Here is an 18,282-nt window from a genome sequence, read left to right as displayed (position 1 = left end):
TTTTTTTTTTTTTTTTTTTTTTTTTTTCCAAACACAATTCTATTATCATCCCAATGGTTTAGTTATAACTTGGGCAGCTTGGGTGCAAAGCATACTGGGTAAAGTCAGGCTGGGTGGGAGGCATATACTTCTCTTGAGCAGCCAGCCCACTTTCCCTTCCACCTGCTAGGGGGTCCAAACCTCTTGATGTCCTCCCAGCCCTGTTGGACTTGGCCCTGAACCTAAGGGGCCTGCTTGATAGGATCTGAGGCCCAGTCACTGGATGGGGTTAAGAGGAGGCAGGGATCCATGGGCTTACTAATCTTCTCAGTTTATTCTTCTTAGTATGTTTGTTTGCTCCTTGGGGGAGAAAGAGGAGGTATCTGTTTAAACAATCTCTAGAAATGGAAGTTATTTTAAGCCCATTCTTAAAGAAAACCAGCTTCTGCTTTCCCCAAAGGCGCCCCTGTCTGTCCTCATCTCTGTGGCTGTCACCCTGGAAGGCGGCTTCTGCAGTGGGGCAGGCTGGAGTGGGTTTGGCCTGAAAGCAGCAATCGCAGTTCTGGGTCCCAGGATCCTGGTCCACCCTCTACCACAGAGCTTTAGGCAGAGTCAGTGGTTCACAGCTCCCTTTCATCTTCCTGTTGCTCATAACCAGCCCCAGAAGTCCTTGCTTGGGAAAATTGCCCTTCCTGGGTCCCAGTGTGAAGGCTGTCTCCTTTTGCTCTCTGCTCCTCTCTGTCGACGACGACTTCTTCTTCTTCTTCTTCTTCTTCTTCTTCTTCTTCTCCTCCTCCTCCTCCTCCTCCTCCTCCTCCTCCTCCTCCTCCTCCTTCTCCTTCTCCTTCTCCTTCTCCTTCTCCTTCTTGTGTGTATGTGTGTTTTGGTTTTGGTTTGATGGGTGGCCAGAGTGGGAAGCAGTAAAACAAAGGAGTTAAGTGTAGACTCTGGAGTGATAGAGATAACGTTTCAGTGTCACAGCTACTACTTTTTCCCTGAGTGATTTTACTTCCTTGCATCTCTGTTTCCTCATCTGTAAAATGGGGACAATAATAATACTTGCTCAGACACTTGTCTTGAAGAGTAAATTAAACAACTCATGTAAAGCACTTAGCACAGTGCTCAACATGTGGAATGTACTCAATAAATTCTAGCCATTTTTACAGTAATTACTGTAGGTGTTCAAGCGTTACATGGGGGAAGGGAAGCAAAGGGAACTAACATTTTTGAACATTTCTTTATGCCATGTGATGTCCTAAGTCCTTCACATTCACCATTTGATTTAATTATCTCATCTACCTTATATGGAAGCTTCTATTATATTTTTACAGATAAAGAGATTGAGGCTCAGAGAGGTTAAGAAATGTAATGAAAAGATTAATGTACGTTGTTAAAAAAAAAAAAGTCAGGATACCAGTTATCCTGGTTGGGGAGTGACCAGAAGGGGGCACAAGGGAGACTACAGGGATGCTGGTGATATTTCTTATCTGGTTCCTGGATACATGAGTGTGTTGACCTTATGAAAATTCATCAAACTGCAGCTCGATATAATTTGTTCATCTTTATGTACATATGTCATCTCAAAAAAAAAAAATTAAGAGAAAGAAAAAAAAATCAGCAGCTGCTTGCCTTCAGCCACACAGATTATAAGCATCAGAGCCAGCTCTTTATGCCCTCCACATGTTAATGTGCAAGCCTTGTTGGCCTGGGCATTTTCTTATGCTCAAGGCTCTTATGTAGTAGTCTGTTCCAACCCAAGGAAGCTCTGGTTCAAAGCCTATTCAGGCAGCTGAGGAGGGAGCAGGATCATCATGGGCCATCTGAAGGCCTGACTCCGCCAGAGCGAATGTCCCTGAGGTAGCTAAGCACGGATGATGTGGACCCCGGAGGCCTGCCTGGGATGCACCTGTTGGTGGGATCCAGGGAAGATCATGGGACCAACTGGAAGACAGAGCCCATCAGGTTTGCCATGCTCCTTTCATCCGAGAACAGCTTTCATCCCCTAGCCCAACTGGGGACCCCATTTCCTTCCACTTCCAGGTTCTTTGAGGGAGTTTTCCACTCCTGGCTCCTTGGCCAGGTTCCATGTGTCCACTGGGGCTTGGCTTCTCTAGGTCTCCTTTCCGTGAGGCTCATGACACAACGCCAGAGAGACATCCGGTCTCCGCCTGTGCTTCTGGTTGGGGAAGAAGCAACAGAAGTGTAGTTCCTCCAGGGGGAAATGAAATAAGGAACCCTCAGACCTGTCAGCTGGAGTCCACATTTCTCCCCAAGCATCACTTTTTTTTTTTATAAAGAAACTTAAAATTTTTAAATAGTTTTGGATTTATAGAAAGTTGCAAAGATAGAACAGACTGTTTCTGTATACCCCACACCCAGTCCCCCTGATTGCTAACACCTTCAGCGAACATGGTACATTTATCACAGTGGAAGAACCATTATTGGTCTGTTACTATTAACTAAGCCCCAGACTTTATACGGCTTCCACTAGTTTTCCACGAAGGTGCTTTTCTATTTCAGGATTCCATCCAGGATATCCTGTTATAATTAATCATCACGTCTCCTTTGTCTCCTCTACTCTATGACAGTTTCTCAGTGTTTCCTTGTTGTTGATGATGCTGACAGTTTTGAGGAGTACTGGTCAGCTATTTTGTAGAATGTCCCTCAGTCGGTCCATGATGCCTTTCCCTTGATGAGACTAAGGTTATGTGTTTTGGGGGAAGAAGCCCTTCTCATCGCATCATATCAGAAGCACATGCTGTCAGCATGGCTGGTCAGCAGTGAGGTGCGTTTTGATCACTTGAGTAGGGTGGTGATGTATCAGGGTTCTCCACCGCGAAGTTACTTTGTCTATACTTTTCTTCTTTGGAATTGAGTCATGAAATGCAGCCCACGCTCAAGCCCCATCCAAGCTGTTCTTAGTCATAGAGTTTCTCTGATGCAAGGCTTGTAAGCACGCACAATCAGCTCACTATTTGCGCAGGTAGAGATATACAAGTTCCAAGCCAGACGCCCAGACATCGGCATACAGATAATATAGACAGACACCCAAATGAGTTCATATCCACAAACACAGACACTCATAGGCACAAATAACACAGATCCTAGAGAAATCAATAGTTTTGTCATTCCATTTCTCTTACCAGCCAAGCGATAAATCAACTAGGATTTTAATTAACACAGCTTCTGGAATCCCACTTTCTTTCTAATTCTTAAAGATCTTAAAGAACGAGAATAGAGTATGCCTCCGTGTGAGATGGGAGTGGAAGGGGTGACAAAAATGTGAGTCTGGGATTTAATCAGGCCTCCCGGGAAGGGCCCGGCCCAGAGGCATTTGGTGGCACGATTCTCTTTTTCTCCCTTCCTAGCTCTTACATGGCTCTTTCGGGTCCAGGCCTGAAGGAAGGGGGTGTGAGTGTGTCCCGCTGGAGGGGTCCAGAGCCCAGCACCACACACTTCCTGTGTGCCACGTGCTGGTCCCAGGTGCTATGATTCAGCAGCTCATAACCCCCATGTTTGGGAGGAAAGAACAGCTGAAGCCTGGGCTGTCTCACCAGGAGGCAGCAGTGTAACTTGCCTTTGTTATTGACAGAAGGAGGAGGAAGGTTGCTAGAAGGACAGAAATAATAGCTGTCCGCTAAGTGTTTATGGAGTGAATGCGTCAGTGAGTGAGTGGCTAGTTCGTTCCTTGCCTCTTAGAAGCTCTTCTGTCAGGTTGCTTCCATCCTCTATCTCTAGAACACAATGATCGTATGTTTGTCCAGCTTCTCTATCCCCTTTGTAATCATGTTAGTTTTGGAGCACCCTTTGAAAGCATTATTTCCAATAAGTGCATACCATCTAGATAGCCGTGTAGCTGTACGATAGCTTACGTAACAACATAACCAATATTTGATATGTAGGCTATTTCCATTTGCTTCTTCTTTTTTTAAAAGTTTATTTATTTATTTTGAGAGAGAGAGAGAGAGAGAGAGCAGGGGAGGAGCAGATAGAGAGAGGGAGAAAGAGAATCCCCAGCAGGCTCTTCAGAGCCTGACGTGGGTCGTGAACTCACGGACCGAGAGATAATGACCTAAGCTGAAATCAGGAGTCGGACGCTTAACCGACTGAGCCACCCAGGCGCCCCTCCATTTTCTTCTTATTGTAAATATCATCTGCTACTGTGCCAGACTTCATTGCCTGTTGTTTGTCCGGTCATCTGCTCCCCAGACTTCTGTGCCTCAGTCTTATTATCTGCAAATTGGAGATAATGGAAAATAAGAGGGTTAAGGTAAGTGAACACAAGAAACAGTGATGAGCATAGAGTAGATGTTTAGTCAACATCAGATGGCCTGAAACGGAAACCTTTGGAAATCGTGGAGTGTTGACAGCCATCGTGGCGCTATTCCCGGCTGCAGGCTGCACCTGATGCAGGTGGACTCGGTCCAGCGCTGGATGGAGGACCTGAAGCTCATGACCGAGTGTGAGTGCATGTGCGTCCTGCAGGCGAAGCCCATCAGCCTGGAGGAAGATGCACAGAGTGACCTCATCCTGGCCGGCGGCCCTGGCCCCGGAGACCCCTTGCAGCTGCTTCTCAAGAGGGGCTGGGTCATCAGCACTGAGCTGCGCAGGATCGGGCAGAAGCTGGCCCAGGACCGCTGGGCACGCGTCCACAGCATGAGTGTGCGTCTGACTTGCCATGCCCGCTCCATGGTCAGCGAGTACAGCGCTGTCAGCAGGAGCTCCTCGCAGGAGATGGGCCAGGTCAGCTGCCCGGGGCTGGGCGTGCGCGGGCACTTGGAAGGGAGGTACCTTCTAGAAGAGTGGGTGTGAAGTGTGTGGAGTTTGAACTTTTCCTGCTGCAGGGCCTCCTCCTCCTTCCAAAAATCAGGGAAGAGAGTGAGGACCTTTACTGAGTACCTACCATGCACTAGGCATCGAGCTAGGTGTTTTTGCACACATCTCATTTAACCTGTACTGCATGAGAAGCAGACATAACCACTGTGAGAAGCCATACAGTGGTTCAGTATACCCACTGGAATGTCAGACTGTCTGGGTTCAGATATCAGCCCTGCTGTGTGACCTTCGCAAGTTACTTACCTTCTCTGTGCCCCAGGTCCATCACCCTGATGAGTATAATAATAGTATTTTTTTCATAGTTGTGTTGTGAGGACTAATGCATTAAAATAGTTGATGAAAAATATTAGTTAGTATTATTGTCCTCACTTTATACATGAGGAAACAAACCCAGAAATCCTAAGTACTTTGCCCAGAGTTATGCAGTGAGTGGTGTAAGAAGAATTCAGTCTAGGTTTTTCTGATTCCAAAGCCTCTGATGTTGAATCTTTTCCAAGCCCATAGTGAACCATTGAAAATCCCCCTCTGGCTTTCACTTCCCATCTTAGTGCTTTACCCTTTTCCTTGTCCCACTTTACAGATAGTAAACTTCTATTCATCCTTTGAAGCCCAGCTCAAATGTCCCTTCCTCTCTGAAGCTTCTTAGATCCCCCAGCGTTAACTAAGTGCTTGTTTTCTGTTTTGAGCTCTCAAACAGCTGATGATGGTGTCTTTTGCCATCCATATGACACTGTGTTACAGTTTATGTATCTATTTGCAAAATCAGATGATTTGATTCTTCATCTTTATACCCCAGAAGGCCCCATATAGTTGTTGATCTTCAACCAATGCTTGTTGGATTGAGTAAACTTGATCTATTTCTTCTACAGATTGAGAAACTGCTAATGGAGAAATGCTCAGAGCTCTCAGTGGTCACAGAGAGGTAAATCTGGAAGCTGGGTAAGACTGGACAGCCTGCCTTCAGGCACAGGAAGGGGCTGGCATCTTCTTCCGAGGGAGAGTGAAAGTGGGAAGGCCTGATGGTAGTCTGAGAGTTTCCTTTTGCTGACGCTTATCAACAACCTTGAAAGACTCCCTTGGGATTTTCTGCCCATTTTAAGGTCCAAGGAGAATGTAGAAGAGAGAGGCCCAGGCATAGAAAGTAAGAGGATTATTGAGGGCTGGTAAAAAAGAAAAAGGAAAAGGTTTCCCATAGCTTTGGGAAGCCTCCACTCTACCCCCAAAGTCAAGGCCAGGTGAAAGCAAACACTCACACCCTGTACTCACATACACACAGACAAGGATTTCACAGACACGTACCTGCCCATACACAGATATATAAACACACACTCGTGCATTCACAGAAATACACTCACACTCTTTTCTCTGTATCTCACACACATAAACATATATACGTTTACACTCAGACACATACAGACACTCAGCCTCACATGTATACACACCCAGGTGTATGTTAACACTCTCCCTTACTTTTTCCAACCCCATGCCCTACAAGAGAAACATAGGGCTTGGCATCCCCCAGCACCCCCAGGGGGTCTTTGCCCTTCCAGTGGAACATTCTCAGGCCACAGGGGTAAATTTAAACCTGATCCACCCCATATTCTTCTTGCCTGGGGAGAAAATTTTTAACTTTTTTTTTGGTTGGTTTTTTAATTTGAGAGAGAGAGAGAGAGAGAGAGAGAGAGAGAGAGCAAGCGCGAAAGGGGGGGAGTGGGGCAGAGGGCGGGAGAGAAAAAAAGAATCCCAAGCAGGTGCAATGCTCAACTTGGAACTGGACAAGGGGCTCGATCCCATGACCCTGGAATCATGACTTGTGCTGAAACCAAGAGAAGGAGGCTCAACTGACTGAGCCACCCAGGTGCCCCTAGACAGCCATTAAAATTTTTTTTTAATGTTTATTTATTTTTGAGAGAGAGAGGCAGACAGAGCATGAGTAGGGGGAGAGGCAGAAAGAGAGGGGGATGCAGAATCCGAAGCAGGCTCCAGGCTCTGAGCTGTCAGCACAGAGCCTAATGCTGGGCTTGAACTCATGAACTGTGAGATCCTGACCTGAGCTAAAGTCAGATGCTCAACCAACTGAGCCACTGAGGTGCCCTGAGATAGCCATTTTTTAAAGGTCACAGGTATTGCCATACACTTTGAAAGTGAGCACTGGGCTCACTCCTCTCAAGGAGAAGCTCAGAGGTATGGATTTGATCACTTTCTGATGGCCTTTCTTCCTAGGAACATGGACTGTTAGGTCCCATTTCTGGCCAGCACTTCTCTGAACACGAGGCGGCCAGAGTACAAGCAAGCTATTGAATATTCCATCTCTGGCTCCCCTGGAGCTGATGAGTTCTTCCTAGGTTACTCACATTATCACCAGGCCTGCGACAGGCCCAGATCTGACTTCTGCAATGGCTCTGAGCTGAATACCTGCCCCTTCCAGTGGTCCACTCCATGGTTTCTTTTCCCCAGGTGCCTCCAGGTGGAGAATGAGCACGTCCTGAAGTCGATGAAGGCCTGTGTGAGTGAAACCTTGAGCACACTGGGCCAGCACTTTGGCCAGCTGCTGGAGCTGGCCCTGACCCGGGAGGTACAGGTCAGTGCAAGCTGGGCTGTGGGGAGGGGCACTCGTGTATGTAGCCTATAGGGGCGGGAGAGGAGGGGGGTGAGGCACTGGGCCCCATCTTGGAGGACACCCTCTTCAGACCACCAAAGTGAACTCCAATACCTAGCAGACAGGACTGTCAGAGCTTGAAGCTTCCCCAGTTAGCCCAAATCTGCATGTTCCAGATGTGAAAACTGGTGCCCAGAGAGGGAAGAGACTTACCCAAGGTCACACAGCAAGGCTGTGGCAGAAGCTGGCATTTCCCAGCTGCCCTTTCAGTATTGTTCCTACCACCTTAAATCTTCCCTGTGTGGTTATTGCCCACAGTACACAATATGGATGCATATTGTCCTGAAAGACTTAGGGCACCTGCAGGGAATTAGCCAATTCCAGACGTCCTGGAAATAGAAGAGAATCTGGAAAGGTCATATAGTCCAGCCCCTACCTTTAGTCAGGCTCCTGCTTGATTCTAGAAAAACGAGGGCTTTGGAATCAGACAGATCTACTTGCAAACTGTGGTTCACAGTGAGACCTTGGCCAAGTTCCTGAACCTCTAAAAGTCCTCATTTCATTCACATATAAAGTGAACCCCCCCCCCTCAACCCCGTCAGAAGTGAAAGGAGAGGATTAAGCAAATGACATATGGAAAGAGCTTAGCACATAGTGTGAGTTAAATATATGTTATTTCCCTCTCTTGCCTTTTCCTATTGTAAAAGTCTCCCAGAAAAGCAGATTGCATACGGTTTTCATTATGAAAGGTATTTACATGTTATTTATAGTTACAGAAATATTGTGTTACATATTTGCCATTCTTTTCCCACCACCAAATAAAAGCCTTCCACAAATAGCAAGTCCCTTCCCATATCAGCTTCTCTCTAAACTCAGCCTCTCTACGGAGCCCAGAGGCTTCCTTTTTCTCTCTCCTGTGTGTCTGGCTCATTTTGCACAGGGTACAGGTTCTTCCAACCTGGCTCACCTGCTGATCAGAGGAGCTGGCCCCAGGCATTCTGACCCTCCCAACCCAGAAAGTCTGCAAAGGCCACTCTGTCCGAGGAGCCTGGGATGAGGGGAAAGATGGGGTGCTGGGGCTGACGCTTGAAGTCGATGTGCAGATGCTGACCGTCATGTACAGGGGCAGAGGGTGGTGCCAGCTGGGGCCGGCATTCCAAACTGAGTTCTCGAGTTCCAGAGGGACCCTGTGGAACATGGGAACATGGGGCCAAAGTGGGTGAAAACGTCAAGGGAGCGATGAGCGAGGATATGGAAGGTCGTAGTGGGGAGGAGGGGAGCCTGGAGGAATTTTTGAGCAGGGCTGCAGGTGCCTATGATGCCTTTTTTGCTACTTTTGTGTCCTTTTGCCTGGCAGTACCAGGGTTAAAGAAAAGGGCTGAAATTGAAGAGTTATGTTGGAGTGTAAAAGGTAGCCAGGGGGGGTTGGAAGCAGTCATTCTACCAGGAGGCAAAGGGGGAGGGTGTCTTTTCTGTGGTCTGGTGTCAGAATCCTGGGGGGAGCTCCCTGGGCTGTCAGGAACCTGGACCTTGTGTACTATGTAGCTGATTTCCTGGGGGTGCTGGGTCCATTCTGGTTTTTTCCTCATCCTGATTTTGTTTGCAGTGGAATTCCTAATCTGGTCCTTCTGCTTCCATGGCTAAATCCTGCCCATCCCCAGGTCTGACTACCTGGGTTACTGATGCTTTTGCCTGGGAGCTGAGCCCAATCCACAGCTCCTCTCTCAGAATTCGGTCCCTCACTGGCTTCCCTCTCCTCATCTGTCCTGCATTCCTCTGCGTATTTGTTAGCTTCCTGATAAGCCCCTTTTCCTCCTCACATGCTCTGTGGGGTCCTCTGAGCCCTCCTATGGGTTGGGCTTGCTGTGCTTATAATATTTTTTGGCTGATCTTTAGCTTCTTTTTACATTAGAATGTTCCCATACAGGACAGTAGTGACATAAGGAGATATACTGGCTGAAGGCAAGGTGATTTGTGTTCAGTGGTATAAGTGTGTGTTTCCCAAATTTGTGACCCAATACGGTTCCCTAGGACGTTAATAATTATAGCAGGATCCTATATTGGGGGGTGTCTTGACATAAAGGGAATTAAGCCTATGTCCTTAGATTGAGGAAGTCTTCTAAAAGGTCCTCACACATTCATGGTATTTCTTGTCTGATCTGTAGCTTCCATAGACAGAGATTTGGGTTTGTTTTGTTCATGGATATACATCTAGTGACGAGAATAGTACCTCTTATCCAGTAGGCTCTCAATAAGGATTTATTAATGAATGGATATGAAGCAGTATATTCCAAACTTATGTGGACGCAACAAATCCTTTTTACTCTTTAAAAAAATTTTTTTTTCCATTTATTTATTTTTGAGACACAGAGAGAGACAGCACGAGCAGGGGAGGGGCAGAGAGAGAGGGAGACACAGAATCTGAAGTAGGCTCCAGGCTCCGAGCTGTCAGCACAGAGCCCGATGCGGGGTTTGAACCCATGAACCGCGAGATCATGACCTGAGCCGAAGTCGGACGCTTAACCGACTGAGCCACCCAGGCACCCCAAATCTTGTTTATTCTTAAAGCACTTGTTCACTTACTCTGGGGTGCTGGCGTTTCAGGAAGTGCAATTTGGTAAAAGCATTGTTTGTACTGTGGAGGCTCTCAAGCAGAGGAACAGTGCTCTTCCTGGCCCCCACCCCTACCCCCATCACACACAGAAATAATACATGATAGAACAATGCTTACAAGGAGGGCAGTGATAATCTAGCACACGACTCTGCACTGGTCTCCTGCATCCTGGAATGTTGTGTCCAATTCCAGACCCCAGATGTATCACTGGCAATGATTGGGCTCCGAGGAGACTTCTAAAAGGATGGGGGCCAGGCTAAAGATCAAGATATGTGGGAAATAGTTGGAGGAGGAGAGGATGTTTAATCTAAGGATGGGCACTCTGCTCCCTCCATAGTCCTGTGTTTTGGGGACCTGAAAGGAAAAAGGACCCTAGGCCAACAGGCCAAATCTATAGGACATTCTATGTAAAAAGGAATTGGGGAACAATAACTCTGCCCTGCAATGGAAGGGGCCACCTTAGGAACTCCCCATCCCTGAGACAAGACAAGTCATGCCCTGGAGGACATCAACAGTAGACAAGTGTTTGCAAGACTTCTTCCAATCTTGGGTATGGATTTCTATGAATGTAGGTGTTGTGGGATAGTGGACTGAGTGGGGGGTTTGGAGGCATATCAAGGTTCAGACCCTGACAGTGCTACTTACTGGATATGACAACTTGGGCAAGTTACTTCATCTCCCCACCTCTAAGTGGCTTGTTGTGAGGGTGAAATGAGACAGCCCATGAGTAATCGGTGGCACTCTTCTGACTAAGTCAACTGCTTTATTCACTAAAGACTTGCTCTCCCTTAAGAGCTCACAGCATGCTTTGCTAAAGAGCCCGCCCCCAGTCACCTAACGAATTGTTTGTTAAGATAATTTAACTACTTGGTGAGTATGGAAAAATTTAAGGCTTAAATGTCAGGAGCCACCAATAGGAAATTAATGAACATTGATGATTAATCTATCTGGGAATAAAGGATTAGCTATGTGGGAGGTAAGAGAAGACTTAACTTATAAAAATTGATTTACTTTAAAATGACTTCTAAGGGACTCTCTATTGAATAAATTGACTCTCACCTGTACCTTTGAGTCCTTGACTCAGCTTCATGTGGGTAGATGTTATATTCATTTATCTTTTCATTCCATCAATTACTTTTGATTTTAGTTTAAAATAGCACCTTTATTCTAATAAAACTTATTAGGGAATGTAGCTTTGGCTCTGTGGCTAAGCAAACTAGCTAAAACTTTATCTCACAGCTAAATTTCCCCTCCCTGTCCTAGGCACAGCTGGTCAACCTCAGGCCTCACCTGAAGGACAAGCACCTACCTTGTGACAGAGCTCAGACCTGAGGGATACTCCCTAAGAGAAAAGAGACAGGGGCTAAGCTTAGCATACTCAGTTCCTTCTTCCAAACTCATGAACTCATCCCTACCCTCTCAGGAGGATGACACAGGGAGGTAGGGAGTGAAGCCAGCAGAGGTGTGTCACTGAAATCCCTGCACAGAGGACAGTAGGAGTGGGGACCAAGTACTGTCACAGTTCTTGCCCTACTGTGCTATTGGCCTTATCTATTGGGGGCTGTGGTCAGGCAAGAGTGTGCCTGAGCCCCTTGGGGGAGGAAGTCAGCTGCCAGTGGAGAAGTTCTTTCCCACCTTCATGAAGTCATTCTGCAAATAACAACCCCTACCTCTTTGCAGATCCTTCTGGAATCACAGTGGGACGTTTAGACTCTGCTCCCAGAAGGCTTGGAAATGACTCATGATATTACATTTAATAAATTATCTCTAAGGAGGTTTTATAACTAAAGCTCAAAATTTGCTTTCCTGTTCTATTTCCTACTCTTCAGTTTCTTGCATATATGTTGTCCAATATAGATAACCAGAGGCTGCAGTGCACCTAAATGGTAACATAAAGATCATCTGTACTTTCCAGATGAGAAAAATAAAGATGTACAAAATTTAGAGAAATAGTCTGTTTCATTATTAAGTTCTGTGGGAGAAAATAAAATTAAAGAAAAAAAAAACCCCAGTCTTTTCCTGTAGGAAAAATTCCAAGTCCCAAATACTTAGGTTAATAGAATTCTCTTCAATTTTCTTCTTCGGTTCATCTTAGTCAGAAGGGTCTCATCCCAGTGTGCATGTGGTCATGTTACCTTGGGAAGCTACAGTCCAGGCTGTCTCTCCAGCTTTGAGAGGGGTTCCTTCTAGGCTTCTCAATTTGTACTGGTCTTTCCCAACCATACTTGAAAGAGGTAGTACCTTGGTTACACAATAGTATCACAGCATTACCCCTGCATTCACAGAAAGTGAAAACAGGCCAATCCTCAATCCGTTAGGCAGGAATTCCAGGCAACATTTCATGCTGGGACTCTGTCTTAGGGTTGCTGAAGGCCTTAACTTATCTGCAGTTGAACGGAAGAGGGTGGGGAACAGACACCATCTTGACGGCATCCATGGGTAGGATGTCCGTTTAATTCAGTTGTCCATCGTCCACAAGGCTTTGTGATCATATATTCACTGGGGGAAATCCTCTACCATAGGTTAACTGTGGCATGATGTTTACCACATATGGGAGAAAAATGTCTCCTTTTTCTTAGGAGGGCATTTGATACATTTACTTCTTCCTGCAAAGTCAGGCATTTATAATCCTTTTCCAACGACTTGCTTGGTTTGCACACTTTCCCATTCAGCATTTTCAACATTTCTTAATTTCTAGCTGCCCCCCCTAAACACCGTTTCTGCCACCCCAGGCTACATTGATTTGGGCTGCTTGAAGTGACTTTGGCTACATGTCTTCAAACCATTTTAAAGACACTGTATTCTCCAGGTTCCCAAAGATTTTCTAGGAGAAATGCAAACACATATACTTTTAACGGAATCAATTTCTAGATCTCCAATTTTTATTTCTTTCCTAAAAATTATTCTCTCAATAATACACAGTTTCTAACATCCCTTCTATTACTTTCCAAAAGAAGGCCATATTCCCCCAACCCCCATCCCAAATCTTATAGTGCATTGCCCTGCTGTGTAAAACTTTGGAGGATTGGGGAGACCAAAGAAGAAACCTTCATCCCTGAACCACAGATCCATAGGCCTCTGTGAATTATTTCTGTGATTTTTCTTACATATTTCTGTTGAGAAAGGCATTAGAAATTGTGTGTGTGTGTGTGTGTGTGTGTGTGTGTGTGTGTGTTATTTTAAAGTTCATATATTTATTTTGAGGAGAGAGAGAGAGAGAGCGAGCGAGCAAGGGTGGGGCAGAGAGAGCGGGAAAGAGAGAGAATCCTAAGCAGGCTCCGCACTGTCAGTGCACAGCCCAATGTGGGGCTCAGTCCCACAAACAGCAAAATCATGACCTGAGCCAAAACCAAGAGTCAGATGCTTAACCAACTGGGCCACCCTGACACCCCAGAAATTGTGTGTTCCCACTGTGGGGATATATAGTAGAATGGTAGTGTGTGTGTGAGTGTGTGTGCGTGTGTGTGTACCTGTGTGTGCTTATATGTATGTGTTGGAGGGGTGTTTTTGAAAGATTTAAATTTATCATATTTCTTCCATCTCTATTTACTTCCAAATTGTGCATGGCTCTTGAGGGACATTTTCCTTTGACAAAGTAAAGAGAGAACTGGTAAGACAAATCAAACACTCAAAATGGCTTTTGGGGCACATATTTAAATGCAAGCAATTCCCTTCAACTATATCTCACACTCAAACCTAGGTTATGCCATTCATCGCAGAGAAAAACATCTTTGAAGACCCGAAGATTCTAAAGGTTAATGATAATGATTTTTTTTTTTTTTTAATGTTTATTCATGTTTGAGAGAGAGAGACAGAGCACGAGTTGGGGAGGGGAAGAGAGAAGGAGATACGGAATCCAAAGCATGCTCCAGGCTCTGAGCTGCCAGCACAGAGCCTGACGTGGACCTTGAACTCCCGAACTGTGAGATCATGACCTGAGTCGAAGTCAGATGCTTCACCTGTTGAACCACCTGGGCACCCCAATAATGATTCTTTTAAATGTAGCTGGAATACTTTTGAGAATGACAACATTTTGCAAGATATATTGTATAAAATCCACAGATCCAAGTTTTACATGATTTTTTTTTTCTTCAGATTCGGAGTACATTATTTAAGAAAGCAGTTCAAGCCTATTTTGTCAACACATTTTATGAAATATTTATACTAATTTCTACTTCTTGTTAGCAAAATATAAAATTAATTGTTAGCAGCTGGACTAATTAGATTTAAGCAGTAAATACCTTTTTCCTTCTTTAAATATGTAGGGAAGTCTGATCGTGAGAGCTACTAAAAATAATCAAATGATTTCTGATATTTTTATTCTCAAATTTGAATTACTCCTTACAATGAACACCAAATTTCAATACATATATCCACCTATTTACTGAAAGAATACAATGCCTTTTTTCACATTCCTAGATTTATAATAAATTTGCAATGTTATCTGCCTGTTAGTTTGCATTATTAAAAGTTTAGTAAACATATACTAATAAATCAAATTTTATTTTAGCTCTCTATTATTTTAATATTGACAGTTTTAACATTTTCCCTTAGAGAGTGATTTGTATAATTATTTGTCAGTGCATTTTGGGGCATTTCTTGAAACACATATCAAAGCATTTCGTAATCAAAAATGAAGTTAGAGGCACCTGAGTGGCTCAGTCGGTTGAGTGTCCGACTTCAGTTCAGGTCATGATCTCACGGTCCGGGCGTTCGAGCCCCGCATTGGGCTCTGTGCTGTCATTTCAGAGCCTGGAGCTTGCTTGAGATTTGTGTCTCCCTCTCTCTCTTGCCCTCCTCCACTCACGCTCTGTCTCTCAAAAAATGAATAAACGTTAAAATTTTTGTTTTTAAATAAAAAATAAAAATGAAGTCAGTTCTGTATTGAGAAAAGTTGTCTTGACTGATTGGCTTGGCTGAAAGAACTGTCTTTGCCAATTAGGTTTTAGGGTGGGTGTTTTCCATAAATTCAACAAGCAAAAGCTGTAGATTCAAGGTTTTGATAAAACATATTTGAAACACACACAAATATTTTATTAAAAATTGTATTGGCAAAGAAATTAATAATATTTTGATTTTCCTAATCCCATCTGCATAATTTGGATAACCAAAGGTATTCCAAGTAAAAGAGCAATGGGTATAATTAATAATTATTTGATAAGTCTTGATAAAGTACTTTTGGAATTCTTCCCAGAAATTGAGATAGTGAATGGGCGACTCTAATGATTGGGTAGCAATTGCTTTTGCAAGTCAAGTGGTTTCCATTTCTTTTCTTCTACCAATTGAGAGGATTTATCAACTGGAAGATCATTAAAAATAGTGTCTGATGGGGTGCCTGGGTGGCTCAGTTGGTAGAATGTCCGACTTCAGCTCCGGTCATGATCTCATCGATTTGTGGGTTTGAGCCCCATGTTGGGCTCAGTGCTGACAGCTCGGAGCCTGGAGCCTGCTTCGGATTCTGTGTCTCCCTCTCTCTCTGTTCCTCACCCACTTGCATTCTGTCTCTGTCTCTCTCAAAAAGAAATAAACATTAAAAAAAATTAAAAAGATAGTGTTTGATGATGGATCACCATGTGATTGCACAATTCAGAGTGTACTCAAAGGGTCAAGCAGCATGGCTATAAAAACTCCTCCCATTTGTCTCTATGGATTTATGGAACAAAATTTTTCAGGTTTACATCTAAAAATATGCATTGGAGCACCTGGGTGTCTTAGTTAAGCGTCTGGCTCCTGAATTCGGCTCAGGTCATTGTCTCACGGTTCATGAGTTTGAACTCTGAAAGCACTGGGCTCCATGCTGACAGCGAGGACCCTGCTTGGGATTCTCTCCCCCTCTCTCTGCCCTTCTCCAGCTCACCCTCACTCTCTCTCTCTCAAAATAAATAAATAATCTTAAATAAACCACACAAAATAAATTAAATAAAAACATGCATTAGGTCAATATTCAATAATGGCTACATGAGTTAATGAGAAAGCCTAAAAAGGATACAAAGCCTCATTTATCTCATTAAGACCTATGTTTATAATAAAATTTTCATCTTTATTATGTATAGTTATCAAAATTAGTAATCTATGTTGTGTTGACCAATTGTACTGATACTAATTGTAACAGTACCTCAACCCAGAAGAGAGTATTTTTAAACACTTAGGACCTTATAGTCACAGGAAGTAAAATGACATTTCAATGTTTGTTTGTTTGTTTATTTATTTATTTATTTATTTATTTATTTATTTATTTAGAGAGACAGAGCGTCAGCACGGGAGGGGCAGACAGAGAGGGAGACACAGAATCTGAATCAGGCTCCAGGCTCTGAGCTGTCAGCACAGAGCCCAACATGGGGCTCGAACCCACGAACTGTGAGATCATGACCTGAGCCGAAGTCGGACGCTTAACCGAATGAGCCACACAGGTGCCCCATTAAAATGACTTTTCAAATTTCAGTGATAAATATGACAAGGGTAATCAATAAAACACTTTGAAACTCAAATGTGTTACAAGAAGATGAAATTCTGAGGGGGGGGTGGTTGGAATGGGAACATACATTTAAGGATGAAAAGAAAAGATGTGAAATGTTCACAATGTTGAAGGAAGAGATTATTCGTACATTTTTAAGTGGATGATGATGTTGGTATCAAGTTACATTGCATTTAAGTTTCATTGAATATGTCTAAAAGATGCAATGCTTTTATTTTATGTCATTATCTACAATCTGCTGGAAATTACACCCTTTCCAACTTTGTTCTTGAAACTTATGATGAAAAATTGTCCCTGTCAAATTGAAAATGTGTGAGGGGTCATAGATTTTTCAAAATTCCTTTAGGGATAAATAAGAAAATAAACACTGCCCTAGAATGTGCAGACACTCTAGTTCTATATCATGTTGGCTGTCGTCCCTGCCTCTTGATGGAGAATTGCTTAGGTCGTAAGACCCCTATCTTCTAAGGATGCTCCTGAAGACTGGATCCTTATAGGCTTCGAGAGGACCAGTCCCTGTGATGTGTGCTCCTCAGAACACAGTCTTTCCATACCTTTTGAGTAGGTTGACCTCGAGTAGCATTTCTTTCTGCTGCATCTTTTTTTTGCATTAATGAACTATGCCTCCAATATTCTCTTTCCTTTCATTTATCTCCTACTCCTTTCAGGGAGACTCAGCTGAATTTCTGACTGTTTGCCCTGCTTCCCATGTTGGTATCTTTCCTTATCTAACTCCTAGCATGAGCACTAGTTGCTGGGTTTGAGCAACTTTATCACTTTGACTTTCTTTCCTTTCTGGCCCATTCTTTTGTTTTTCAAGAAAACTCTTCTAGATTTGGCATTTCCCTTATTGAGAGAAATTAAATCAATTAAGGCCTATATTTGCCCCAAACCTCCAATTCTAAAAGATCTTATCCACATTTGCCTCCCCACAATGTATATTCCTACCTAGGAGATATTTTCCTATCAGAACAATAGCTAATCCAAGCCTGTATTCAGTTATAGCTTTGTCTATCTCCTCTTTAGTATGTCCGGTCTTTCTGTGCCTTTCCTCAGGGGCCTGATTCATGCATTTCTCCAATACATTCTTTTAGGACATAGGCAATGCTAGATCTGCATTTTAAAAACCTTTCACCTAGAAATTTATCTAGCAATCCTTTAGATATTTCATGCTGTTCTCTGTAGTCCTTTCCTGTTTTCCAGAACTCTGTTAGCGTATAACAAGTATAACAACCCAAATGATAACCATTTTTATTATATCTTATAATCTGAAGGGCCAAGAATGTGGGCAGAGCCTGGATGAGTGATTCTTCTGTTCCATATGGCATCAACAGAGGTCATTTGGTGTTGTTCAGCTGGCAGATGGTTTGGAGAGTCTTAGAAAGCTTCATGACATGTAGAGTGCCTTGGAGGGGATGGCTGGAAAGCTGGTGTCTACTGAGATTATTGATCAGGGATCCTACACATGGTTTCTCCAGCATGACAGTCTCAGAATTACAAAACTTCTTACATGGTAACTCAGGACTCTGAAAAGAATGTTACAAGAATCCTGGGTGGTAGCTTCAAGGTTTCCCATGACCTAGCCTTAGACGTCCTGAAACATTACTTCCACCAAGTGCTGGCTTTTATTTGTCAAGCAAGTCATTGAGGCCAGCCCAGATTTAAAAGGTGGTGGTGGCAGGAGGGAAATGGAGCTCACGTCTCTATGAGAGGAGTAGCAAAGAATTTGTGGCCATGTTTAATCTACCACACCCTGTCACATCAGCCCACATTTATGTC

At 43.9% G+C, this 18,282-nt stretch overlaps 1 protein-coding gene across 1 annotated transcript in view; it reads left to right on the top strand.

The window, feature by feature from the left end:
- Positions 1-18,282, top strand: part of INSC (INSC spindle orientation adaptor protein) — a 127,481-nt gene that overhangs the window by 55,310 nt on the left and 53,889 nt on the right. The window contains exons 3-5 of the mRNA XM_040495741.1: positions 4,377-4,722; positions 5,685-5,737; positions 7,273-7,396. Of these exons, the coding sequence (XP_040351675.1) occupies positions 4,377-4,722; positions 5,685-5,737; positions 7,273-7,396 (523 nt within the window). The remainder of the gene's footprint in view (positions 1-4,376; positions 4,723-5,684; positions 5,738-7,272; positions 7,397-18,282) is intronic.

Source organism: Herpailurus yagouaroundi, unplaced genomic scaffold (genome assembly GCF_014898765.1).
Source record: "Herpailurus yagouaroundi ecotype Mexico unplaced genomic scaffold, PumYag 187, whole genome shotgun sequence".
NCBI lineage: Eukaryota > Metazoa > Chordata > Mammalia > Carnivora > Felidae > Herpailurus > Herpailurus yagouaroundi.
This window is presented reverse-complemented; position numbering and strand designations above follow the sequence as displayed.